At 50.8% G+C, this 27,307-nt stretch overlaps 2 protein-coding genes and 3 long non-coding RNA genes across 6 annotated transcripts; 3 read left to right on the forward strand and 2 right to left on the reverse strand.

Moving 5' to 3' along the window:
* Window positions 1-1,435: 1,435 nt before the first annotated feature.
* LOC307207359 (uncharacterized protein) lies at window positions 1,436-4,807 on the forward strand (the record flags this gene model as incomplete). Its single annotated transcript, XM_079961126.1, has 4 exons — window positions 1,436-1,604; window positions 3,145-3,237; window positions 3,491-3,643; window positions 4,640-4,807. Exons 1-4 carry the CDS (start codon window positions 1,590-1,592, stop codon window positions 4,805-4,807), a joined length of 429 nt encoding a protein of 142 aa, XP_079817252.1. The 5' UTR covers window positions 1,436-1,589.
* Window positions 4,808-6,921: 2,114 nt separating this feature from the next.
* Window positions 6,922-18,181, reverse strand: LOC307207058 (armadillo repeat-containing protein 6-like). 2 transcript variants are annotated; one of them, XM_079960751.1, is made up of 8 exons: window positions 17,796-18,181; window positions 15,664-15,790; window positions 15,449-15,531; window positions 14,313-14,883; window positions 13,132-13,277; window positions 11,822-11,953; window positions 9,075-9,212; window positions 6,922-7,686 (listed from the first exon to the last, which is right to left on the reverse strand). In XM_079960751.1, exons 2-8 carry the CDS (start codon window positions 15,782-15,784, stop codon window positions 7,474-7,476), a joined length of 1,404 nt encoding a protein of 467 aa, XP_079816877.1. In that variant the 5' UTR covers window positions 15,785-15,790; window positions 17,796-18,181; the 3' UTR covers window positions 6,922-7,473. The 2 variants fall into 2 exon arrangements, with proteins under 2 accessions (XP_079816877.1, XP_079816876.1); XM_079960750.1 differs by lacking the exon at window positions 17,796-18,181 and having other exon boundaries at window positions 15,664-15,813.
* Window positions 18,182-18,202: 21 nt separating this feature from the next.
* On the forward strand, window positions 18,203-20,722 carry LOC307207275. Its single transcript, XR_013834594.1, has 3 exons — window positions 18,203-18,355; window positions 19,693-19,852; window positions 19,982-20,722. It is a non-coding gene; the product is annotated as an uncharacterized lncRNA (long non-coding RNA).
* A 3,144-nt stretch (window positions 20,723-23,866) lies between these two features.
* On the forward strand, window positions 23,867-27,028 carry LOC307207302. The gene is made up of 2 exons (XR_013834623.1): window positions 23,867-23,951; window positions 25,361-27,028. It is a non-coding gene; the product is annotated as an uncharacterized lncRNA (long non-coding RNA).
* Window positions 23,951-25,773, reverse strand: LOC307207253. Its single transcript, XR_013834590.1, has 4 exons — window positions 25,640-25,773; window positions 25,255-25,322; window positions 24,801-25,001; window positions 23,951-24,591 (listed from the first exon to the last, which is right to left on the reverse strand). It is a non-coding gene; the product is annotated as an uncharacterized lncRNA (long non-coding RNA).
* Window positions 27,029-27,307: the final 279 nt, after the last annotated feature.

Here is a 27,307-nt window from a genome sequence, read left to right on the forward strand (position 1 = left end):
TCTCAGTGAGCTGGAGGAAGGCAGCTTTGAATATTGCATCTGTGAAGAGGGGTGCAACTCGGTTAGTCTCCCAACATGCATTTAAAGACCCACTTCATAAAAATAAAATAAAATAAAATTCTTCCTTTGGCGACCACTTGTAACCAAGTAAGATTGTCTTCCATGAATATGGTCTTAACAGTGAATCCGTAAGTGACTGTGGAGGCCAATTCTGGATCCACACGTCCTTCCACAGTGGGGACAGAGGTTTCTGGACAGGAGTTGATCACGGAGAGGATTTGCCAAGTGTGCCTTCCTCCTAGCACGTTTCTCCCTTGCATCCTGAGTTTCTGCTTCAAAGTCTGTGACGCCTTTGGCCAGTGTTTCCCGCTTTTCCATGCTTATACTGCATTTTTTAGATTTACCTTCAGAGCATCTTTAAACCTCTTTTGTTGTCCACCGGCATTACGATTACTATTCTTGAGTTGGGAATAGAGTAGTTGCTTTGGAAGACAATAATCAGGCATCCGCACAACATAACCAGTCAAAATAAAATACCGGTAATACATAAATGGCCATAGAAAACAAGCTTGTTCCATCTTCCATGGGGCAGCCCTTGAGATATTAGGAGATGGCTCCCATATCTCCTCTCAGTCTCCTCTTCAGGCTTGGTTTCCAGACCCTTGATCATCTTGTTCACCCTCCTCTGCACACCTTCCAGCTGGTCAACATCCTTCTCAAATTGTGGTGCCCAGAACTGGACAGAGTATTCCAGGTGTGGTCTTCCCTTGATTGGGACACTTGAATTCTGTTGATGTGGGAGATCAAATGCAGGAAAATCTTCCTGATGTAGAATAGAATTTTCCTATTTTCATCTGAGAACTGTTGGAGGGTAGGCTGGTGCTTCTTTTAACTGCAGTTACTGCATTGCAGGAGGCTGGACTAGAGGACCCTTGGAGGTCCCTTCCCGCTCTACAATTCTATGATTATTCTGATGTTCTTATCAGGCAGGACTTGAAGCAGAAAAGCTGAAGCAGGTACACAGCTCACCTGGAAACTGGCTTCTCAACTAAAGTGAGATGGGCTTTATTCACATTGAATCCTCAATCTGTTTAATTCTTTGTGCCTCCACACATTGCTGAACAACAACTCCAATCATCCCTGGCTAATGGACGGGAGTTATAGTTCAGCAGCACCAGGAGGACCAAAGGTACCCGACGCCTGATTTAAAGAGTGGCAGTTTCTTCCTAAACATAATAAAACAACTTTGTCTTAATTCTATCTGTCTATTGGTCTCCGCTTTTTTCCTCCATTTTCTCTGGGGGAATGCAGTACGCCGTCACTCTAAGGGGAAACAGGTCCACCCTCAGAGGAGATGGATGGACCCAAGGACAGATATGCAACCCGTTTGTGATGTCAGCTCAAAACCCCAACCTCACTTTGCGGTTGAGGGCCACCCCCCCCCCCCCAGCCTTGGGTCAGCAGCCTGTGGGTGGCTTGGCTTGGCTGGGACAGAATCAGAAAAGCTGGGGGTTAATTTTGAAAAAAAAAATCACCACATATTAGAAAACGAGAAAGACAGCGTGACCATCAGCTATGTCTCAAGATCAATGGCTGGGAAACTGGTAAGGAGACCAATCTCCATTGCTAACGGGAAATTGCTAAGGGTGTTTTGAGTCCTTATTTTATTCTGGTTTTTCAGTTATGGGTGCCTTGGGTTCTAATTTTTTATTGTGTTTTTTATTTTGCATTTTAATGTTCATGTTACTGGTTTTTGTGTTTTGGAAAGAGCTGCTTATGTTAAAGGAAAATCCTTGGGCTAACTTGGATTGCCAAACAAAGAAACCAGCCAAGAGTATTGGAGCAAAATAGCAGCCTGTAGGCCTGGTCTTTATTCAAAAGGCTGTTGCAACAGGACTTCCACCCACCTCAGAGAAGAAGCAGGAAGCCCAGAACAAAGGATGGCTTCCTTTTGTGTGTGTGTGTATATATATATATGTTATATATATGTGTTTCCCTTTTTATCCTCAACACCTTAGTGAAGCATCACACATACATCATATATACATCACAGCTATGTCACAATCTGGGAGGGGTCTTCTGGCAGAAACCTGTTCACCAGGTTTGTTCTCATCCCTCCCTTGACCTCCAGCTCACACCCATTAAGTAACACAAAAGATGAGTATGTACATGTTCCTGTTCTCCTGGTCAAGTTAATCCAGGCATAGGCAAACTCGGCCCTCCAGATGTTTTGGGACTACAACTCCCATGATCCCTAGCTAACAGAACCAGTGGTCAGGGATGATGGGAACTGTAGTCCCAAAGCAGCTGGAGGGCCGAGTTGGCCTATGCCTGAGTTAATCACACCCCTTTTTTCTTGACCAAGATCCTAATGATTTGAAGTTGGGTTTTCTATTACCCCTGGAATGGCTACCTGTCTGGCACCCAGGTGTCAGGATGCCAAAGATTATCACCTAGGCAGAGGGGCTGCTGGGCTCATGCTTTAGGGAGTTTGGCTGCCTTCACTCATGTCCCAAGATTCCCCCTTGGTAGCCATTTCCTTCCTGAACAGAAAAACACTGGAGTGATTTTATGTGAATTTTCTGAAGGTTTTGTGCTACAAGGGAAGGTGAATACTATGTAACCTTGAACAAGATACAATACAGCAAAACTGTGGTGGGTTTTATGGGGGTATTTACAAAATTGAATGGGGTCTGTTTGCGGCATGATCTGGGGTGCAGTGTCCCGTTTAACTCGAAACAACCCCCCCACCTTCTCAAAAATTCTGGTAACAACACAAATCACTAAATGTATAATAATAATTCTCTTTCTCCCTCTGCTACAATCATTCTTTCTTGAAACCCCCTTGTTCCACGTGGCTTCGATCCCAATAGCTTCCACCCAGCATATACCCATTCAGAGTCATGGGCCGGAGTTATTCCTTCTCATTCATTTCAATGGGTCTACTCTGAGCACGGCTGATGTGAGATACAAGCCAGAGCCCCAGGATGATATTCCTGGAAGGGCTTTTGCCTCGGCCTCTTCCTCATGCTGACACCCTCCCTCTTGTCAGCCTCCTACTGCAGCTTCCTTGGGGCAGAGACCTACTTGTGTGGCAGATGCCACGCATTCTCTCCCCTCATCCTTCTCCCTCTTCCTCCACAGTTCCCCGAAACAGACATTGGGGATTCCGAGGATGTGTGCAGGAGGAGCCCCCTGAGCTTAGAAACCCTGGGGGGCTCTGAAGACATCAAAGAGGTACATGGCAGAACGAGGCGAGCAAGGGGGGAGGCAGGCAGGGGGCTGCTGAGGGCAGGCTGTGCTGGCTGCCCCACTCGTCCTGATGGACCAGCCCCCCATGGCGCCAGGGCTGAAGGGCTTCCCTGGCAAGCGAACAATGCAGACCGGAGAGTCTGACTTCTGGGTTCCTGCCCGTCTCATTCTGGGCTGCTCTCTTCTTCTTCACTTTCCCCCACCCCACCCACCACCTCGGGGGTCCTGTCTCTGCCAGCAGTCGGCATCTGAGGGCCAAGAACCTCGTGACAAAGCGGCTAGCAAGGAGGAAGAGCCCAAGGAAGACCTGGGCAGCCCCCTGGAGGGAGAAGGCGAGGGCAAGAAGGACCCCCCCAGACCACAGGGCACAGATTTGCTGGATTTTCGATGGGTAGGTAGCCTAAGGGGCAATTGGCAGAAGGGGAGGGGGGCATATCAACCGCAGAACTGTTGCAACAAGGTCCTCACACTCCCCACACAGGGAGGAAGGAGAACCCAGAACATTGGTGTGCCAGCCCTTATGTAGACTTTTGAAATTGCCCACCCTGTAGCCCAAGACCCCCCCCCCAGGACATACTTCACAGAAGGAGGTGGTCTCCAGCAGACACACATCACAGGAGGCCGTCTACAGCAGACATCCTGTCTGTCAGGATACCTGTTAATGGTCCCTGATCGCATTGCCTGGGCAGCCTGGCTATTCTTTGGTAATGGCAAATACTCAGTTCCTGAATCCAGATCACAGGCTCACCCTATTCATGCACAAATATGCCCTTAAGACAGGATTTGGGAGCAAAAAGACAATGGGGATTTTGCAGAAGCCAACCTTTCCCATTAAAATTCCCGCTTTCTTCTTGGCTCACAGCACAGAACTAAAACATGAGAGTCGTTTCACATCGCCACATGGGCACCACGGGTGGTTGGAGCATTGGCTGGGATGACCCTGCAACTGTAACCCTTTTTATACTACGCCTCTTCCTCTTCAGGTACAGACTTGGCCTCCCCCCCTTTGGGGAGGTACTATGGGGAGCGATTTAGGATTTTCACGGCATGGGAGGAGGGTGGTGCTCAAGGAGCCAGCCAACAATAAACCACGCAGAGTAAGTGAGCTGTTTACTGGAAGAAACGGCTTCCTCAAAGGTGCCATGCCCAATGAGCACAGCAATTCTTCTCGGCCGATCTTGCCCCAGGGAGGCAGAGACTAAGGTGGCCACGTCCCACAGCTGCCCGTCTCCTTCTCCCATGGGGCCTTCCCAAGCAACCTGAGACTCTGCCGGTGCGCCTGCCTCTCCCTCTTCATACTGTGCTGGGAGACCAGGGGAGAGGGGAGACATCCTGGCTCCTTCACCAGCCTGACTCACCTGTGCCTCTTGGCATCTCTCCCTTCAAGGCTGAAACACTCTCCCTCCTCCACCTCTGGAGGCAGCAAGCTCCTAAATACCAGTTGCTGGGATCGCAGGTTGTAAGGCAAGGCCAGGATGCTGGGCCAATGTTTGCTTGTCCTGATCCATCAGGGATCTACTTAGGCCTTTGCGTACACAGTGCTACTGTTGAGTGAACAACCCTTTTGGGGGGAGTGTCACCTCACAGCCAGTTGGGATGCACCTGGAAGCTTCTGGGAAGCAACATTTGGCTCTCTGTAAGCGAGACCTAGCTCAGTAGTGGAACATTTGCTATGTACGCAGAAGGCCACCGGTTCAATCTCCAGGGGAGATGGAGGAAAGAGCTGTAGCCAAAACCCAAGGCAGCTTTTGACAGCAATTACAAAGCTAGCCAAAACAAGGATTTTAGGTTGTGTGTGTGTGTACACTCACACGACAGCTTCACATAGTCCAATGGGTGGGGTGCCTGCAACCCTTCAGATAATGATGGGGTGGCAAGGGAGGGGTGGTACCTTTGTGCGGGGTCATGTGCTCCTTCTGGGGTAGTTTGTCCACCTTTGGTCTCCACCTGCACCCAACCCTCACCTGTGGCTCCCAGACGCCGTCAGCAGGTGACAGCGGCCACAATCCTGGGAGCAGCTTCGATTGGCTGGCTAAATCGGGTGAGGGGAGCCGATGGGTCTCAAACCCTCCATGAGTCAGGGGCTTCCCCTGCATGTGAAGCCACGCTCCTGGGAAGGGAGCCTGTCTAGAAGAAAATCCTGCCTTGTGGAACATCTCTGAGAGAGAAAAGGCTCAGGAGTAAGCCCTACGCAAATCCAGAGTGGAGTCCCTAAGGCGGTTGGAGGGTGCCTTGTCCGCCTCCTTCTGGCAACTCCTGCAGTCAAGCTGGCGCCAATTGTTTTGCTCTGCTTTCCTTTGGACCCCTCAGTGAGGCCGAGAGGGGGGTCTTGTCACCTGGGCAGCCCAGGAACCCCAGACACGCTGCCCAGGCCCTTGCCCTGGGGAGGTCACTTCCGTGCTGCCAACACAGCCATTCACCCCTGGAGGCGCACTCCATTGTCTCTCGAGACAGACAGATGCCTGTCACCCACCCCGCCATCATCTCAGACCACTGGCTGGAGGAACTTTCGATGGGGCTCCGGAGGTTCCCCCTCCCAGCTCTAAGAGGCATTCCCTGCTCTTGGAATTTTGCTTCCTTGTGCAGCCAGCAGGGAAGGTCTCCTCTTAGGACCAGGGAAGAGTCTGGGTGTTGCTGGATTCCGTCTCCCATCACTCCCGACTGTCTGCAATGCCGGCTGGGCTGAGGGAAGCCGGAGTCCAGTGACATCTAGAGAGCTCCTCCCTGCCTCAGCCAAACAAGCTTCTTCAAAAAGAAAAACTGAAGCCTTCAACGTCCATCTTTTATGCTCATTCCTTCACGCTGCTCCCTGCTTACATCATACCCTCCAACATTTCTCCCATGAAAATAAGGACATCCATCCTAAGGCATGGGTAGGCAAACTAAGGCCCGGGGGCCGGATCCTGCCCAATCGCCTTCTAAATCCGGCCCGCGGACAGTCCGGGAATCAGCGTGTTTTTACATGAGTAGAATGTGCCCTTGTATTTAAAATGCACCTCTGGATTATTTGTGGGGCATAGGAATTCGTTCATTTTTTCCCTTCCAAAATATAGTCCGGCGCCCCCTACAAGGTCTGAGAGACAGTGGACCAGCCCCCTGCTGAAAAAGTTTACTGACCCCTGTCCTAAGGAAAAGCAGGACATTCTGGGATCAATCAGAAACTGGGACGGCTTCTGTAAATCTGGGACTGTCGCTGGACAAAAGGGACCCGTGGAGGGTCTGTTGCATAAATTAGTTCTTGGAAACATGCTTTGAGACCAAAGCCCCAAATGCCAGCAATCTGCTCCAGCTTCTGAGAGCTTCTCCCAAGCATCCCTTAACACTCATAAGGGCTGAAAACTTGACTTTAAAAAAAGAAAGAAACGGAGGATGTGAGAGAGCCAACTTTTGTCCAATTAGAATGAGAATGGTTGAGTTGGAAGAGATTCCCCGGTCCTCTAGTCCACACTTCTGCATGCAGGAATCTCAGCTGATGGCAATCCAAGCTCTGCTTCCAAACCTCCAAGAAAGGAGAGTCTGCAACCTCCGAAAGGAGACCATTCCACTGTCAAACGGATCTTGCCAACAACAGAAAGTTACTCCTAATGTTTAATTGGAACCTCCTTTCTTGTAACTATCAAGAGACCAAAGAGGAGAACCGTAGAGAACAATAATGAGACAGGCACATGATTGCTTTAAACCAGCAGCATGATGACACAAGAGGAAAAAGAACGGCCAGGGGAAAGAGGATGGCACATCTGGAAGAAGAATGGAGGACAGCAGGGAGCAGGGGTTGCCTTATTGAAGGTGGAGAAGCCTGCCAGGCCCAGCCCTGACCTGGCAATATGGAGAGCCAGGGTAGGGCCAAAATACAGCTGTAAATGTGAACAAGCGGCCTGCCAGCCTCCCCCGCCCCCCACCATTGTTGCTGCTTTTTGCTCTTGGCCACTTTTATAGAAAGGGAAGCTTTCTCCGCAGGCGCCACTCCATTTTCTAGGGTCGGCCAGTCAAGCTCTTGAAGCGGCAGATCTTTAAAATAACAACATAAACTGCACAGAAGACTTGGCGCAGAAAACTAAATGGCGGCGCTCCGGTGAATTTCCGGGGCCTGTGCAGCTAATGGCCGCCAAGGCCAACACCCTCCTTTTCCCTTGGGCTGCGTTTATTCCCGTCTGCAAGTCCATCTTGCTCTCCGCTCATCCCCACCGCTTCCAACCCCCCGTTTCCCGGTGTCTCCGGGTGTCAGCGCGCCAGGCTGCCCTTCTGGCCTGTCCAGAGCTCCCTCAGCTCCACCTGGCAGCCCAGGTCCCTCAAGGCGGCCTTGGCCACGTCCTCGCACGTCCGGTGGGCGGCCCGGGCCTCAGCGATCAAGTCCTCAGCTCCCATTTCCAGAATGAGCTGGGAGAAATCCCGCGTGTGGGAGACGAGGTTGCGGATCAGCATGCAGGCTTGTTTCTGGACCGAGAGAGAGAAAAATGGCAAACGATTCGCTTCGTTAGCACAAGAAAGCGCCCAGCGTCGCCTGGGAACTCTGAGAAGCAACAACAAAAATATCAGTGCCATTTCGATTCAAAATGATTCAGAATGTCGCATCCGAATGTAGGCCGAAACCTGCGCCTTGATCTCAAGGACAACTATGCAATTTTTCAATAAAATCAGCACCATTTTGAAAGGTTCTGCTCGCCACCTTGAGTCAAAACTTGTTACCCTATGCAGGCAGAAAACTGCTCCTTGATCTCAGAAACCACCATGCAAAGGTATCATTGCTTATGATACCTTAAGAGGCGTCCAAATGTAAGGGGCGAGGAGAGAAACAGCTCTCCAAAATATATGGCACCTTAAACAACATTGATACACCTCCTAAGTGGCTTACATTTAATGAAAATGTAAATTATTTACGAAATTATAATGTTCGTAAAACCAGTAAAATCAACAGTGTGTTATAAAAGGTATATAATATTGCACTCTAGGGATTCATTGTGTGGTTTTCCAGTATGGTGTTAAGATGTTTCTGTTAATTTCAGTGGGCCTTCTCGGAGTAGGACTAATACTACTAATAACAACAATTTTATTGTTTACACCCGCCTCTCTGGCTGGGTTTCCCCAGTCGCTTTGGGTGGCTTCCAACACACATAAAAACAAAATAGAACATCAAACATAAAAAGCTTCCCAATACAGGACTGCCTAAGTCAGATAGTTGTTTATCTCCTTGACGTCTGATGGAAGGGCGTTCCACAGGGAGGGTGCCACCACCGAGAAGGCCCTTTGCCTGGTTCCCTGTGCTGAGGCCGTTTAGGGCTTTCAAGGTCAGCATCAACACTTTGAATTGTGCTCGGAAACATACTGGGAGCCAATGTAGGTCTTTCAGGACAGGTGTAATATGATCTCAGTGGCCACTCCCAGTCACCGGCCATATTCTGTATTAGTTGCAGTTTCCGGGTCACCTTCAAAGGTAGCCCCATGGAGATCACATTGCAGTAGTCCAGAGCATTCACCACTCTGGCCAGACAGTCTGCGGGCAGGGAGGGTCTCACCCTGCGTACCAGGTGGAGCTGGGAGACAGCCGCCCTGGACACAGAATTGACCTGTGCCTCCATGGACTCCATGTGAGTCCAAAAGGACTCCCAGGCTGCGCACCTGGTCCTTCGGGGGCACAGTTGCCCCATTCAGGACCAGGGAGTCCCCCACACCGGCCTGCCCCCTGTCCCCCAGAAACAGTAGTTCCAACTCCAGATGCAGCCCATTTTATACCTTCCTGATACCTTCAGAGGTAATTGTGGTTACGCCAGGGCAGAGGGTGGGTGAAAGAGCGACTCCTGTCTCTTACAGCGCAAAATTGTTACCTGCACGCCAGCTTCCTTGGGGTGCATCTTCATGGCCTGCAGCGCTGCCAAGGCCCCGCCCCCTTCCATGATGACCCGGCAGTTCTCGGGCTTCCGCAGCGCCAGCATGCACAAGGCCGCACAACTCTGCTCACACACCTGAGGGTGGAAACGCAGGCAGCCATGTTCAACCGACTGACGACACACTTGCATTTTTATTATATAGCAAGCTTGACGCCACTCTGGCATTTTATCGTACAGTAAAGGAAAGGAACTGGGAGCAACCAAGGAGAGCCAATGTGGTGTAGTGGTTAAAGCAGTGTTTTCAACCAGTGTGCCGTGGCACCCTGGGGTGCCTTGAAGGATGATCAGGGGTGCAGCGGGCAGCACTGGCCCCGTCCCTCTTTCCTTCCCTCCCTCCTCTGATGCCCTCTTGCACCTCTGCCTCCCAAAGGCTTGCACAGCTGTTTGTTGCAGCAGCCCGGCTATAGGCTTCCCAGGGGAAAGGGGCCTCTGGGAGGCATCTCTCTTTGGGGCAGCGGGGGGCAGCTCAGAGACCAGGGGTGTCAGCAGTGGCTGCCTAGAGGACTCCCAAGAAGAGGGGGGAGGAGGCTGAGGGAACACACAACAAGGGAAAGTGTTCAAAAAGGGATGAGGGGCTGCTGGTTCACCAGGAAAGGAGTGAGCCCCACAGGGGTGCCGCAGAAAGAATGTACAGTGGTGCCTCGCAAGACGAAATTAATCCGTTCCGTGAGGCTCTTCGTATAGCGGTTTTTTCGTCTTGCGAAACAAGCCCATTGACAGCTTAGCGGATTAGCGCTATTAGCGGTTTAGCGGCTTTTAGCGGATCAGCTGTTAAGCGGCTTATCAGCGGATCAGCTGATAAGCGGCTTAGCGGCTTAGGAAAAGGGGGGGGAAGGGGAAAAAACCCGCAGGAACTCGCAAGACATTTCGTCTTGCGAAGCAAACCCATAGGGAAATTCGTTTTGCGAAGCGCCTCCAAAACGGAAAACCCTTTCGTCTAGCGGGTTTTCCGTCTTGCGAGGCGTTTGTCTTGCGGGGCACCACTGTAGTTGGTCAAGGGAGTCGTGGACTCAAAAATGTTGAAAACCTCTGGGTTAGAGGGTCAGTATAGGACCCAAGAGACCCCTCCCAATTAGGCCATGAAGCTCACTGGGTGACTCTTCTTCTTCTTCCTCTTCTTTAGTGATCACTCATACTCGAGTAAGATTGTCTTCCATAAACACAGTTTTAAATGTGAGTTCGTAAATTACTGTGGAGGCCAATTCTGGATCCACACGTCCTTCCACAGTGGGGACATACTGTAGGTTTCCGGGATGGAGTTGATCATGGTGAGGGCTTGCCAAGCGTGCCTTCCTCTTAGCATGTTTCTCCCTTTTCTCCTGAGTTCAAGTGTCTTCAAAGTCCATGACACCTTTGGGAAAGGCTGTTCTCCAATTACAGCACTCGCAGGCCAGTGTTTCCCAGTTGTCTGTGTTTATACTACATTTTAGAAGATTTGCCTTGAGAGAGTCTTTAAGCCTCTTTTGTTTACCACCAGCATTACGCTTTCCATTTTTAAGTTCAGAATAGAGTAGTTGCTTTGGAGAATGATAATCGGGCATCCACCCAACATGACCAGTCCAACGAAGTTGATGTTGAAGAATCATTGCTTCAACACTGGCGATCTTTGCTTCTTCTGATATTAGTTTGCCTGTCTTCCCAAGTGATGTGATTTTTTCGATGAGTTTGTGAAGTTGTTGTGCAAGTACAGTTCCGCCAACTTTGAAGACTTTGGCAGGTATTCCATCAGACCCACTGGCTTTGTTGTTTTTCATTTGGTTAATAGCTGTACACAACTCTCCCAGATTTGGAGATACTGCAAGCTCATCTCTAACGGGGGAGTTGCGGTTAAGGAGATGCTGGTAATGTTTTTTCCAATGCGGTGCAATAGCTTCTTTATCTTTTAGTCTGTTGAGCGTAGGGGCAGATGCCATGATTTATTGGCCCATAGATGGTCTTTGTGGCTTTGTGCATCATGAGTGTCAGCTAAGTGCTGGATCTCTTGAGCTTTTTTCACCAGATGTTCTTTAGTTCTCTGGTTTTTCTTTGAACCTCAGCCTTAGCGTTGGGCATAGGGGTTTTCTTCTTAGTGTCGCAGTTTCTATCTCTTTGCCAGATCTGAAAGGCCTTCCTTTTCTTGTCAATAATGTGTCCAATCTCACTGTCATTCTCATCAAACCAGTCCTGGTGTTTCTTGGTTTGGTATCCAATAGTTGTGAATAGTTGTGTGTGAATTTGTTTTATGTGTGTAGATCAGGGCATGCTGACCAACGCACAGTCTTACCAGTATGGCTCTCTTCCAATGGCATGAGGATCACAATGACTGGTAGATTCTTCCTCCGCCTTCACAGCTGTTGTCACACACCGCTTGTCATCTTCCGCCTGTTCTGCCGTTGAGGACTTCTGGGATCATGCTTTGTCTAGCTCCTCCCCTTTGACCTTACTGCCTTGGGTGACCCTGCTAGGAGTACGAGACTCCTGACGGCTGCGCTCACAAGGGTTATAGGAACGTGCAAGCCCACTCCCCATGACAAGGTGATGAGCTGGTTGGTGCCTCTCAGTCTAACCCCCTCACATCGTGGTCGTGAGGGTTACACCTGTAGAGGTGAACAACCAAACTGCTTTAAGCTGCAAGGAGGAAGAGGCGGGATAAATGCAACAGACCAGCCAATAAATGGAAGCTTCCTCTACCGACACCCACTCACCAAAGGGCTGCTGAGGTGCCGAGTCATGGCCAGCACGATGAGGTCTGTCCCTCCGGCATTGACGATGGCGTCCTTTACGTCGTCGTTGCCCGCGATCGCCTGGATGGCGCTCATCACCTGCTTCACCAGGTCCTACAATATGCAGCGGAAGGGCAAAGACCCAAGGTGTGAGAACAGGTTTGGAAAGAAAGCCTCACGGTCTAGTCCCACCCGCTGCAGTGCAGGAATCCCGGCTCCGGCATCCAGGACAGACGGCCACCCAACCAAGTCAGCTAAAGTTTGGATCTGGGGTGGAGAAACCAATACTAAGATACTGGAAAAACAAATACTATTCTTTTTTTTAGGGGAGCAGCTGTAGCTTCAAGGCAGAGCATCTGCTTCCCAGGAGTCTAGAGTCAGGTAGGTGGTCTGATGCAGTCGGAATAAAAAATTGTCCAGTAACACCTTAGAGACCAGCTCAGGTGTATCTGAAGAAGTGTGCATGCACACAAAAGATTATACCCAGAAGAAACTTAGTTGGTCTCTAAGGTGCTAATGGGCATTTATTATTATTATTATTTCGACTCCTTTCCAAGATGATGATGAAGATTTCTATACCGCCCTCCATCTGAAGATCACAGGGCAGTTTGCAATATAAGAGCACAAGAAATACTACAATAACAAACAAAAACTCCACCATGCAAAGTTTAAAAGGTTTCCCCCCCTGTTCTTTTCATTATTAATATTACCCAACGCAAGCCCATGGAAATGAAAATGGTCGTCTGCGCTGCAGTTGGGACAGCCTCCCTAACGCTTTTGGCTTTTATGTATCTGAAAGTCCCTTTGCTTTTAGCTGCTTTTACCCAAATAACGGGGGGAGGAGCTGAGTTTTGGAGCATTGGTGAGAAAACTCTCCAAAGTCCCTGATCCTGCTGGAATCATTATTCTGAAATCAACTTTTCCAGGAGGAGTTTGGTCTCAGACTTCCTTTCAAACAAAACACAGATCAACAAAATGAGTGAAAATGAGTTTAATCCCTGTCATTTCTGGAATGTCCCCTGGAACTCCTGGGGAACAGCTGCCAGCCAGTGTCGGTAATACTGAGCCAGATGGATTGCTCACACAGTGCAATATGAAGATGCTGCCTAGATTTTTAGTCCATCAGAGCTTCCTTCAGAATAATGAGGACCGAAATCTTGATTTATTTCGATCCACTGCATATTCACGGATCAGGCCAGCCCTGCCTGGAGTGCCCCTGCCAGTCAGAGTAGGCACTACTGGGTTGGACAGACACAATGATCGGACATGGCAGCTACCTACATTCGTAGTACCTGGTGGTCAATGCAGTCGGCCAGCAGCGCCACCATGAAGTTTAAACCGCCCAGGTCCACAATCTCCTGGCAGAACTCGTTCCGGACAGAGAGGCGCCCCAGAGTCGCACAGATCTCCCTCAGGACGCTGCAGTCGTCGGGGAAGGCTGAGAGGAGGAGGAGGAAGAGAAAGCAAGATGGTTTGTGAATCGTACCTGATTGTGAAAAGTAAAAGTGAGCTCTTGGGCTTCATACATGCAGAAGGAAAGAAAAGGAATTTGAAAAACGGCAATTACTGATTCATTGAGAATTTGAGGATTTGTGGAGAAACCTCACTTGTAGATAAGAATAAGAATAAGAATTTATTATTCATACCTCACCCATCTGGCTGGGTTTCCCCAGCCACTCTGGGCGGCTTCCAACAAAGATTAAAAGTACAAGAAACAGCAGTCATTAAAAACTTCCCTAAACAGGGCTGCCTTCAGATGTCATCTAAACGTCTGATAGTTGTTTTTTTGCTTGACATCTGATGGGAGGGCGTTCCACAGGGCGGGTGCCACTACCAAGAAGGCCCTCTGCCTGGTTCCCTGTAACTTGGCTTCTCGCAGTGAGGGAACCGCCAGAAGATCTCAGCGCTAGATCTCAGTGTCTGGGCTGAACAATGGGGGTGGAGACGCTCCTTCAGGTATACTGGGCCGAGGCCGTTTAGGGCTTTCAGGGTCAACACTAACACAGCTGCCCCCTTCAGGACCAGGGAGTTCCCCACACCTGCCCGCCCCTGTCTCCCAAGAAGAGTACTTCTGTCGTGAAGTCAATTCTCAATATTGCAAAGGTTAAAATATCGAAAATGCAGGAATTGGCAAGCAGAGAGCTGATGGTTCAGAACAAGTTAGTTTAATGGAATGAGCACTGGAAACAACCAGGGAAACAAAGCAGCAACAAGAGGAAACCTTGCGTGGAGTGTGGGAAACCTATTTTGGGTGAAATTGCGTCGAATTTGAAAAATCAATAGAAAGGATTTGACAAAAAACCGACAACACCCCAAACCTCTTCTTGGTTGTCTTTCATTGGCGTTGGAAAGACAGAGAGGGAGGTCTTGCCTCCGGTAACGCTAGAGTTGAATTCCCCCCCTCCCTCTGGCCTGATCCAGAAGGGCTCTCCTTGCATTCCCCTGGGTGGGGAGGAAGGGGCAATGCTCCTACCTTTGGCGGCTTCGATGAGGACCCTCAGTCCGCCGTGCTCCGTCACGATCATCTTGGCGTGGTCGTGGGCGTGGCCAAAGGGCACCCGGATATCGTCGTCGAAGGTCATGAACCGCAGCCCCGCGCAGGCCTCCCGGACCACATCGGCCCGGTCCCCATGGCGGACAACGGCCCCGACCAGCAGGGAGAGGACGCCGCCTTTCACCAGGTCCTGCCGGTTCTGCTCGTGCTTGAGGGACGCCTGCCGGACGCAGCGGATGGTGGCCAGAGTCAGGTCGCCATCATCCTGCCGCTCCCGCAAGACCCGCAGAAGCAGCTCCTGCCCGGGGGCATCGAGGAAGTCGGGCTGGCCGTCCAGGAGGGCGGAGAGGGCGCGGAGGGCTTTGAGGAGGGAGCAGCCATCCTCACAAGCCAGGCGGCAGGCGGCCAGCACGGCAGGATAAGCGCCCTTCTGCCCCGCCAAGTAGCGGACGGCCATCTCCTGCCTGCACTGCTCCGCAAAGCTCACCAGCAGCTCGTCCACCGCGCCTGAGTCGCCATCAGCAACTGCCTTCTGCAAGGAGTCCAGAGTCTGTGGAAGGAAAGGAGCGAGTAGGGCTGGGCAATAGCTGGTTTTCAACATCACGGGAAATCGCCAGCTACGCATTGCGACACACCAGTAGATCACAATGGCTGATATAAGGACGGGGCTGGCTTTTAACATCGCGATACCATTTTGCACCTGGCTAGGTGAAGATGCCTGGGTGCCAGGAAGGGTGCTGCCTACCCACTGAGCTGTGCTCCTTTCCTAAGAAATAAACCAAGATTCTAGTGCTCATGGTTTTGATTAAAGCCCTGGTTTAAATAAGAATACAGTCATAGCTGATGTTGTGTTCCGCTCTTCTTACGGACTTCCAGCATACGAATGTGGCAAACCCAGAAGTTTTTATGGTGCAAACGGCACAGTGCAAACGGCACCCCAAAACGGATTAAGTCCGCCACTAGAGGTACCACTGTAGAGGGAACATTCCCAGCCCAACTTCAGGATGCCCAGGATTCAGCCTGAGGTCCTTGTGGTGCCACTGGGCCACGGCCCCTTCCCAAAGCGACCCCTGGGGTTTCATCCTTTCTTGGGCGGCCCCAGGCACCCTTCTCACCTGCAAAACAGCATGCTGTGGCTCTTGCCCACCCAAAGAGGTGGAATTGGGGGCTGTCTTCACTATGTTGCTTAAGTCAACACCTGGAGAAAAGACACAGAGCAGTGGGAGCAATGAGTAGGGGTCCTTAGTAGGGATTCGTAGAACAGCAGAGAAGGCTGTGCCATCTCAGGTTTTCCCAGCCAGTTAAAAACATCTCTTCGCAAAAACCACACCTTGAGACTCAAACTGCTGGACGGCTTCGATCACGGCCTCTTCCGGATCCATGCCAAGGTCGCTGATGTTCTCCTGCACAACATCGTCAAACGTCTCCTGGCTGATCCGCTTGGCCGCCATTCCGACCTGCGGGACAAGAGTTTTACAGTTGGAAGGGACCCCAAGGGACATCTAGTCCAACCCCCTACAATGCAGGAATCTCTCCTCAAGCATCCATGACAGACGGCCGGCCGCCCAACCTCGGCTCCCAAACCTCCAAGGAAGGAGAGTCCACAAGAGAACGGTTTACGTATGGTGGTGTGTGTTCTTCTTAAAAAAGAAAGATACTGTATAGGATCCCCAAAGAAAAGGGAGGAGCGTAGCTGAGGCCTGCAGACAAGCTCAGCCTCAGTCCTCAATGACCACTCCGTGGGCCGTGAGAAATATTGGCTGAAACTCTGGAGAGCCACCGCTGGTCAGCGTGTACAATATTGAGCTAGACTGACGAATGGTCTCCTGCAGAACAAGGCGGTCTCTTATGCCCCTGTCAGTGCTAGAAACTCAGATATATAAGCTAGGTGCCAAATGGGTCCAAAGAGTTTAACGAGGTCGGAACAGGCCAATAGATATGTGACTGTCCCTGGATCAGGGGACTTTTCTTCTTTAAGTTCTCAAAGCTCTTAACCTCGCTCAGGGTTGTCCTCTGAACTAGCCAGATGTTTAACTGAGAATCAATCACAGTCAATGCATAAAGTAAGACTTTAGAGCCCCAAAATGGCAACTAGACATTCTGTTTATTTTTTAAATAGATTTATATCCCGATTTTTAACCCAAAGAGCTCATTGTGACATACAAACGTCTCCCCGCCCCTTCCCTTTTTATCATCACATCAGCCCTACCAGGTAGGTTAGGCTGAAAAAAAGACTGGCCCAGCTACATGGCCAAGTGCAGATTTCAAACCTGGTCTTTCTGGCTCTGGTTCTGGTGACTGTAACCTCGGTTTAAGGTGCGATTTGGTGGTTAGCTTACATGTCTGAGTTTCTACCACTGCTTGGAAGAGTGTCCTATGGAACGCAGGGGGGTCTTTTCTGCTGAGTAATCAGTTTCAGATTGTGCATGAACACGACATTTTTTCATGCAGAAGATGGGAAGGATAATCAGCAGCACAGATCTGAAAAATAATTTGCTCCCTTTCCAAATGCTGCATCCTGCCTGAATATCCCCTATGAATTTCCTTTTCAGAAGATCTGCAGCCTGAGGTTTTTCAGACCTTTTAAAAAGCTGATCTGTTTCCCCCTTGCTGCTAATAGAAGGTTTTATCGTACTGTATGTGCTCCCATAGCTTTTGAATGGCATTTTAAAATGTAGCCTGCTAGGCCATGTTGACTTTTGTTCGTTGTTTTATGATATTTGGATTATTTTGCATTAATTTTATTTTTAAAGATTTGTTGGTCTCTGGAAGATTTGCAATGAACAGCAGTATAAAAAATATGAAAATGATTAAATAAATTATTTTTAAAAAGTCAAGGTCAGGGCTCAGCACTGGTGCAGGGGAGTAGAGGGGTGGGGTGAAATAACATACAGAAGGATTGATAAGAATGCCTCCTTTTAGTTATTATTATTTTTTGTTTGTTTGTTGTTGTTGTTTAGTCATTTAGTCGTGTCCGACTCTTCGTGACCCCATGGACCAGAGCACGCCAATAATAATAATAATAATAATATTTTTAGTTTATTATAAACGTCCGTCTACCGTGACTGGGAGCAGGAACCCAGTCTTAGAAACTGGACTGAAAGCTGGCTCAAAGGTGGTGAGATAACCAGCTGCTTCCCCAAACCCCTGGAGCTGAGATGCCTCCAAGGGCTCAAATATTATCATCTCTTCTTATCATTATTATCGTTCTTTGGTTACGAGCCCCAAGGCACAACCTGAATACCAAAACGCAGGATGAAGAGCAGCTCCAAATCTCCAGTCCTAACGACCCCTCCTCCTCCTCCTGCCCCGAAGACGCAGCCTGAGAGACAGCTGTGCCTCTGAGCATCCGCAGAGTGCAGGCGAGCCCGCCCTCCCTCCTGACACCCGCCACCAACGGGGCTCTGAGCATGTGCAGAGCGCAGCCCCCCCCCGCCAGATTCTATTATTGCATCACTTCACCTGGCGTGTCCCTCGGCGCTCGCCGTCCCGTCAAAGACTCCGCATTGGCAGCGAGGGTCGTTAGCGCGGCTGGCGCTGCGCAAGTTTGTCTCCACGCGGCTGCCGTAGGAGAAAGGGTGAAGCCGCCACAGGCAGCGCGTGCGCAGAGCGCGACCGGCCCACCCCTTAACGGCTAGTTTAACGGCGCTGCGCGTGCGCGTCGAGGCGCTAGTGTACTGCGCCTGCGCCTGCCCGTAGCCCCGCCGCTGGCCGTGAGGAAACCCGAACTTCGGGGGCGTCGAGCTCGCTCAGCCTTCCGTCAGGAATGGCCTCATTAGCCTCTAGTCCGCCGCTGCCGAGGCCGCTCGTCCTCCTCGACCCAGGCGGGAGGCCTCCTTCCATTTACCACGCACCTTACTGCGCCTGCGCGGAAAGCGCCCCCGGCCTTCGCGGCGCCTTTTGCCGGGAAGAAAGCGCAGGAAGGCTCGGCGCGTGCGCAGAGAAGCCGGGAGCCGAAACTCGGCCTTGTGCGCATGCGCCAGTTTGAAAGCGCCCCGATTGAAAGTGCAAGGCAGAGGCTGGTAAGTTGGCAACCCCCGAAAACCCTCCTCCTTTATGCGGCCAGGCGAAGAGTTGCCCAGCCCGAGGCTTTTTCTTGCTGTCGCAGGTATTGCTTTCATATGTTAAATATTTTCACTTTCTAAAATTGATTTTGGAAACCGTGTTTTAGAATTGCCAGGGTGGGACATGGTTTGTTTGGATTCAGCTGATAAAACCTTGTAGAGGGGCACCTCTGGATACAAAAGGGATCCTTTCCGGAAACCCCGTTCGCATCCAGAAGCCAACGCAACCCGGGTCTGTGCGTCTGCGCATGTCGCGATTCGGCGCTTCATTTTGAGTGTCTGCGCATGCGCAAGCGGTGAAACCCGGAAGTGACGCGCTCCGTTACTCTCGGGTCACAACCCAAAAATATTCATCCCGAAGCTACTTCAGCCCGAGGTCCTACTGTACTGGGAGGAGGCAGGCAGGGAGGGCTTTTTTATTTTTGAGGGGAGATGATAGAATATACTTGGTGTTGCTATAGTCATGTCTGTAGGTGCCAGTCACCTGTGGCGTTTTAGGGGAGCGACAGTCTCGGGCGGGAGGGGGAGAGACATGTCGTGCTCCTTCTGGGGTCGTGTGTCCACCTTTGGTCCCCTCCCTGCACTCCGCTCTCATCTGCGGCTCCCGGAAGCATTCAGCAGGCGACAGTGGCCACAATCCTGGGACCGGCTTCAACTGACCAGCTAAAGCAGGAATCTCCAGAAAGAGGATGTGATACACGATCAGTCACACATTCGTTTTTGTCTAGAACTTACCATATTGGTAAAAAAACACCTTTTAAAAAAGAGAGAAAGTGCTGCTTCCTTCCAAAACGGTGCCTGGAATGAGAGGCCTGTTAGGCCAGGTGTGATTTCCTTGAACATCAGTGGGAATGTGCCCAATTGAGGGTCCCACACTTTAAAGGAGGGTAGGGACAGACTGGAACGGGTGGGGAACAGTCCGATGAAGAAAGGTTGGAAGGGAGTGGACATGTTTAGCCTGGCCCCATTTGTGGGCAGAAGTCCTCTGCCCACGCAACCCTGCATCTACAAGGTTAACACAAGGCTGCCAGGGTGCCCGGTTGGTGGTAACCCAAGACAAGGCAGTGGCTTCCCGTTTGTGAGATGCCCTCACTCGTGAGGTGCATCCGTCTCCCTCGCTATTAGCTTCTATGAGAAATTTAAAGGTATCCCTGTTTAAACAAGGCATTTGGGAGTTGAAAGCCCTGTCCCTGGCAATTCTGAAGTTGTTTGGAGGGCGGCTGATTGCTTTTAGGATTTGTTACCTGTTTTTAGAATACTTTTAATTTGGTGGCTTTTATGTTTTGTTACTGAAGTTTCAGTGGATATCGGCAACACCAGGGATGTGTGCAGGAGGAGCCCAAATGGGAAGAAACGCCTTGACCCCCAGAGAGACGCTGACTCGGACCGTCCCTGAGCTTAGACCATGAAACCTACAAGAGTGACACCTTGGGAGACTCTGGATGCCTCAAGGAGGTGTGTGGCGGACAGAGGAGGAGGGAAGACAAAGGACGGCCTTGCAGGGTCAGGCCAGGTTGCAGGGGATTCTGGGACGTCTCGCTCCTCTTTCCAGCACTGATGGTGAATTGTTTTCTTTTCTCACAGGTCAGATCAGCGAAGGAAGGTGGGAAAAAGAATCCCCAGGGGGGTCGTCTGCTCGGAGCCGCACCCCCGTCAAGGAGACTCCTGGTACCCCATCAGAGCCCCACAAGACTTACTTGTGTGGTGGCGGCAAGGACATGCCCCTGGGCGACCATCAGAGCCCTGCACGACCCCCTCACGCCTCGCTCAGTTCCCCCGTCTCCGCCTGCCCAGCGGCCTTGGTTCTGTTTGCACCCTGCTGCTGGTGCTGGTGCCTGGTTGCACTGGTGGCGGTGCTTTTTTGAAAACCCAGTGGCTGCTGGTGCTGGGGTAGTGACAGGGGAAGTAGTGGTGTTTCCTCATCCTCAAAGTGCCTCTGGGTGCATGCAGCTGCTGGGTTCCAGCAGGGGCGCAGGTGGTGGCACTTTTTTAAAGGCCTTTTGGACACAGGCGATGAGGGAACACAGGCCAAGGCACGAGGGGTCTTGGGACTCCTTTTCCCGCTTTCCATTTCTAGCCTGACAATTCACCTCCAGATTCTGGGAAACTGCCATAATCATTAATCAGTCAATCAATTAATTTAATCTGTATGCCATCCTTCATCTGAAGCTCTCAGGGAGGCTTGCAGCATAAAAATGCAAAATGAAAACACAGCAAACACATTAAAAACAAAAACAAACTCATAAACCAACCTCCCAATCCACAAGCATGTTGAAAAGGCCATGCATTGTTTAATTAGCCAAAGGCCTGGTTCTAGAGCAGAACTTTCCAAGCTTTTCATGTTGGTGGCACACTTTGTAGACATTCCTCATTTCGCCACACAGTGATTCAGTTAAACTAGCCCGTTTCCAGTCCTGGGAGGAGCACTAAGGTGCCGCGACACACAGTTTGGTTCTGCTTGCACCCTGCTGCTGGTGCTGGTGCCTGGTTGCACTGGTGGCAGTGCTTTTTTGAAAACCCAGTGGCTGCTGGTGCTGGGGTAGTGACAGGGGAAGTAGTGGTGTTTCCTCATCCTCAAAGTGCCTCTGGGTGCATGCAGCTGCTGTGTTGGCGAATCCACCGCCTCAGCTGCGTGCAGAGCAGCCTCCTCTCTGCTTGCGCCCTGCTGATGCTGGTTCTGAGCTAAAGATACGTAATGAGAGCGCCAGATGAGCCTCCCTGGCGAAAGCATACCACAAGGGGGGAGCCACCGCAGAAAAGGCCCCTTCTCGTGTTGCTGTCCTCCAGACTGTTTGTGAAGGGGCCACACAAAGAAGGGCCTGTGTGCTAGCAGGCGATCATAATCCCTCCTTTTCTTTTTCGGGGCGAGGCGTTATACGAAAGGGTGGTCACTAGGGAACACTCCTCTCCCAAGTTCTCATGTGCTTGGCCTTGGATAGATGTTTCTTTTTTTTTTGCACTTCCATGCCATGATAGGCGAGGGAGGGCTGCTGTGGGGTCGCCGGCCCGCAGGAGAGGTACTCCTCCTTGTTCACCTGGAAACGCATGCAAACAGATAACTTACAAGATAAATACTGAACCAAAAGCAACGTAAGAGAAATATCTTTTTTAATGACTGGATAAACCACTCGTTCAATTGTATCACCTCTTGACTGATTGCTTGGAGGAGTTCCAGATAAATATATACATGATAATATTTATTATTATCATCTATATACTTAGACAAATTTCTGGACATCTTTTTGAGGCAATTTTGTGCCCCACCCCTCACCTGCGCCCCTGGCGGGGGCCCACCTCACCACCCCCTAACTAGGGCCCTGCCTGGACCACAGAGAAACCCTCCCCATAAAACTATAGGGATCTCTAAATCAGGCCTTCCTCCTCCACCCCCAAGATCCCTGGGAAACACTTCCCCGGCCACTCAAGGTCACAACATACCTCCGGATTTTGCTGGGTTTCCCTGCACCGCTGGGCTGCTGCTGGTTCCCCAAACCACGGCCCTGCAAAGCAAGAAGGACATTGTACTCTCTAGGGGGGCAGAACAAGCACCCCTGCCAGGCTGCCCATGCCCACGTCACCACAGGCTGCCAGCCTGCTCCTGCCTGGGTGCCTGACCCCTGGCTTGGAAAGAGGGGGGCGAGGGGCTGGGGCAAGACGGGATTGCAACCCCCCAACCCAGCCCTGTTTCACGCAGGTCAGCACCATGACCTCCCTGCACATGTGGGGAATGGATTCCCCATGGAATTAACCTACCACAATCTCCAGGGGCTGTGCCCCTCCAGCCTCCTTCATGTTTGGGCGTCTCAGGAGCCTTTTTTGTCCTAGGAGACAGAAAGAAAAATAGAAAACAGAGGAAGAGGTTACAGGTGGGAAATGTCCGGGAATCCCAAAGTTTAAATTCAGAGACCTAGACTCAGGATCCAGCCTGGACCTCAACCTTTCTCTGTTCCCTCCCTGTGTCCTATTAAAGATTGTAAGCCCCTCGGGGCAGGGACCTTTTGATCAAGGGTCACGCGCAGTGATGGCGCAAAGAAATAATTCGGAAGTAATTTCACCAGGCTCCTGCCCCATGCAAGCTGAAGCCTGCTAGGCGCCTTTCCTGAATACTCCAAAGCCAAGCCCTGGCTCCTTGGCTCACCTGAATTAATGGAATCCTCTTGCCGCCAAGTTGGGAGAGACCCCCTTCTTTTGGCATTGAACGGCCACATGCTCAGAGCGATGGCGGCTCTGCTGCTCAGAGCAATGGCGGCTGTGTCCAGCTCAGCTTCAGCCCCCCCCCTCGTGCCCCCTTCTAGAACCCACCGCTCTCAACCGACTCTCACCTGCCCCCCTTCAAACTCCCTTTCCAAGCTTCCTTCCATCTTCCGTCTCCACCAGAATTCCACTCTCTCTCTCTTCCCCCTCCTTCCCTGCTTGGCATCCCCTTTGGAATTGTAATAGCATCACCTCACAATAATAATATTGCCACTCATCTCCTCTAGGCCTCCTACCTTGAGAATCCATCTTTCTCTACCAGCTCTCACTGTCATCTGACAGGCATCCCCCTTGCAGGGCATTATAAGGCTTGCTTGCAAAGCCTCACTTTGTGACATCAGCTGGCAAACAGGGGCCAGGGTGTTGGGTTGTCTGGCAGCTGAATGAAGAAAAATAAAACCAGACTTGCAGAGGCGAGGGAGGGCTGCTGTGGGGTCCCTGGCCCTCAGGAGGGGTACTCCTCCTGTTCAGCGGGAAACGCATGCAAACAGATAACTTACAAGATAAATACTGAACCAAAAGCAACCTGAGAGAATTTTTTTTTTAATGACCGGATAAACCACTCATTCAATTGTATCACCTCTTGATTGATTGCTTGGAGGAGTTCCAGATAAATATATAGATTGTAATATTTATTATTATCATCTATATACTTAGACATATTTCTGGACATCTTTTTGAGGCAATTTTGTGCCCCACCCCTCACCTGCGCCCCTGATGGGGGCCCACCTCACCACCCCCTAGCTAGGGCCCTGCCTGGACCACAGAGAAACCCTCCCCATAAAACTATAGGGATCTCTAAATCAGGCCTTCCTCCTCCACCCCCAAGATCACTGGGAAACACTTCCCCGGCCACACAAGGTCACAACATACCTCCGGATTTTGCTGGGTTTCCCTGCACCGCTGGGCTGCTGCTGGTTCCCCAAACCACGGCCCTGCAAAGCAAGAAGGACATTGTACTCTCTAGGGGGGCAGAACAAGCACCCCTGCCAGGCTGCCCATGCCCACGTCACCACAGGCTGCCAGCCTGCTCCTGCCTGGGCGCCTGACCCCTGGCTTGGAAGGAGGGGGGCGAGGGGCTGGGGCAAGACGGGATTGCAACCCCCCAACCCAGCCCTGTTTCACGCAGGTCAGCACCATGACCTCCCTGCACATGTGGGGAATGGATTCCCCATGGAATTAACCTACCACAATCTCCAATGTTTCTACCAGTGGCACACCAGCCTCCTTCATGGTTTGCCGTCTCAGCAGCCTTTTATGTCCTAGGAGACAGAAAGGAAAATAAAAAACAGAGGAAGAGGTTACATGGCTCCATGGCTCACCTGAATGGCTCCATGGCTCACCTGAATTAATGGAATCCTCTTGCCGCCAAGTTGGGAGAGACCCCCTTCTTTTGGCATTGAACGGCCACATGCTCAGAGTGATGGCGGCTGTTCTGCTGCTTCTCAGTCCAGCTCAGCTTCAGCCCCCCCCCCCTCATGCCCCCTTCTAGAACCCACCGCTCTCAACTGACTCTCACCTGCCCCCCCTTCAAACTCCCTTTCCAAGCTTCCTTTCATTTTCCGTCTCCACCAGAATTCCACTCTCTCTCTCTTCCCCCTACCTCCCTGCTTGGCATTCCCTTTGGAATTGTAATAGCATCACCTCACAGTAATAATATTGCCACTCATCTTCTCTAGGCCTCCTACCTGGAGAATCCATCTTTCTCTACCAGCTCTCACTGTCATCTGACAGGCATCCCCCTTGCAGGGCATTATAAGGCTTGCTTGCAAAGCAGCACTTTGTGACATCAGCTGACAAACAGGCCAGGCTGTTGGGTTGTCTGGCAGCTGAATGAAGAAAAATAAAACCAGACTTGCAGAGGCGAGGGAGGGCTCCTGTTTAGCGGGAAACCCATGCAAACAGATAACTTACAAGATAAATACTGAACCAAAAGCAACCTAAGAGAAATATCTTTTTTAATGACTGGATAAACCACTTGTTCAATTGTATCACCTCTTGACTGATTGCTTGGAGGAGTTCCAGATAAATATATACATGATAATATTTATTATTATCATCTATATACTTAGACAAATTTCTGGACATCTTTTTGAGGCAATTTTGTGCCCCACCCCTCACCTGCGCCCCTGGCGGGGGCCCACCTCACCACCCCCTAACTAGGGCCCTGCCTGGACCACAGAGAAACCCTCTCCATAAGACTATAGGGATCTCTAAATCAGGCCTTCCTCCTCCACCCCCAAGATCACTGGGAAACACTTCCCCGGCCACTCAAGGTCACAACATACCTCCGGATTTTGCTGGGTTTCCCTGCACCGCTGGGCTGCTGCTGGTTCCCCAAACCACGGCCCTGCAAAGGAAGAAGAACATTGTACACTCTAGGGGGGCAGAACAAGCACCCCTGCCAGGCTGCCCATGCCCACGTCACCACAGGCTGCCAGCCTGCTCCTGCCTGGGCGCCTGACCCCTGGCTTGGAAGGAGGGGGGCGAGGGGCTGGGGCAAGACGGGATTGCAACCCCCCAACCCAGCCCTGTTTCACGCAGGTCAGCACCATGACCTCCCTGCACATGTGGGGAATGGATTCCCCATGGAATTAACCTACCACAATCTCCAGGGGCTGTGCCCCTCCAGCCTCCTTCATGTTTGGGCGTCTCAGGAGCCTTTTTTGTCCTAGGAGACAGAAAGAAAAATAGAAAACAGAGGAAGAGGTTACAGGTGGGAAATGTCCGGGAATCCCAAAGTTTAAATTCAGAGACCTAGACTCAGGATCCAGCCTGGACCTCAACCTTTCTCTGTTCCCTCCCTGTGTCCTATTAAAGATTGTAAGCCCCTCGGGGCAGGGACCTTTTGATCAAGGGTCACGCGCAGTGATGGCGCAAAGAAATAATTCGGAAGTAATTTCACCAGGCTCCTGCCCCATGCAAGCTGAAGCCTGCTAGGCGCCTTTCCTGAATACTCCAAAGCCAAGCCCTGGCTCCTTGGCTCACCTGAATTAATGGAATCCTCTTGCCGCCAAGTTGGGAGAGACCCCCTTCTTTTGGCATTGAACGGCCACATGCTCAGAGCGATGGCGGCTCTGCTGCTCAGAGCAATGGCGGCTGTGTCCAGCTCAGCTTCAGCCCCCCCCCCTCGTGCCCCCTTCTAGAACCCACCGCTCTCAACTGACTCTCACCTGCCCCCCTTCAAACTCCCTTTCCAAGCTTCCTTTCATTTTCCGTCTCCACCAGAATTCCACTCTCTCTCTCTTCCCCCTCCCTCCCTGCTTGGCATTCCCTTTGGAATTGTAATAGCATCACCTCACAATAATAATATTGCCACTCATCTCCTCTAGGCCTCCTACCTGGAGAATCCATCTTTCTCTACCAGCTCTCACTGTCATCTGGCAGGCATTTCCCTTGCAGGGCATTATAAGGCTTGCTTGCAAAGCCTCACTTTGTGACATCAGCTGGCAAACAGGGGCCAGGGTGTTGGGTTGTCTGGCAGCTGAATGAAGAAAAATAAAACCAGACTTGCAGAGGCGAGGGAGGGCTCCTGTTTAGCGGGAAACCCATGCAAACAGATAACTTACAAGATAAATACTGAACCAAAAGCAACCTAAGAGAATGGGTTTTTTTAATGACTGGATAAACCACTCATTCAATTGTATCACCACTTGACTGTATTTGTGTTTACCTCCTGCCCTTCCAAGCCACTACAATGGCCCTACAAGCCCTGCTGGGCACCTCTCAGAATCCGAACTCACCCCGCACCCTTCCTGCTTCCTCCTCCAGCATCCTTCTTGCTGTTGCAGCACACATTCAGGGCTCCCGCCTCCTCCTAGACTACATTCAGAGATGAAAAAGCAACAGAGCGTAAGATCCTCCTTTTGCTGCAAAATAACTGTTTATGAATACAGATTCAAGTCCCAGAAAGTGCCTGCAAACACAAATTGCTTTTTCCTTTGGAAATAAAAACAAAACAAAACTACACAATATTTTAAGAAAGGAAGAGGATTCACTCCCGGCTCACAGGCTCCACTGAGAGGCCCTATTTCATGGTTGCTTTTGTGGAGATTCCTGCATTGCAGGAGGGTTGGGCTAGTTGACCCTTCCAATTCTATGATTCTGTGTAGTTCCCGCTACATATAAAATGGTTTGGTATTTTCACAGGGGAGATCGGATCAGTTGTAGAAGGGTTAGGCCAGAGGCCGAGTGCCCAAACTGTAACCCAAAACCCACTTATTTCTCGCAAAGTGCCAACCTGGCAGTTTAACCAGTATATCAGTTTTTCTGTGTGTTTCACGCTTCTTCTGTATGACTGCTGTTGTGATAAATAATCCTTCATAAGAGTTATTGCCTTACATTCTTCATTAAAATTATCTTGCCATTGATATATAATTTTATGGTATAACGCAGTGCTTTTTTTCTAAAAAAATGTTTAGGGGTACTCTCATTTTGACACAAGAAAAAAGCGGAATACAAAAATAACAATACGTTATATTAAAATGATCACATGTCAGGGACCGTGCTGAGGAGGGCTGCACTGAGGAGGAATGGCGGGAACAGAGTAGAGGGTTGGAACAGCGGTTTGCAGAGGGACATGGTTCAGAAGGCAGAAGTTGGGAAATACTAGATGGGGAACAGCTAGGAGAAGAAACACTGGCAGGGAGAGGGTTA

Source organism: Podarcis cretensis (genome assembly GCF_951804945.1).
Source record: "Podarcis cretensis genome assembly, chromosome: 18".
NCBI classification, from domain to species: Eukaryota; Metazoa; Chordata; class Lepidosauria; order Squamata; family Lacertidae; genus Podarcis; species Podarcis cretensis.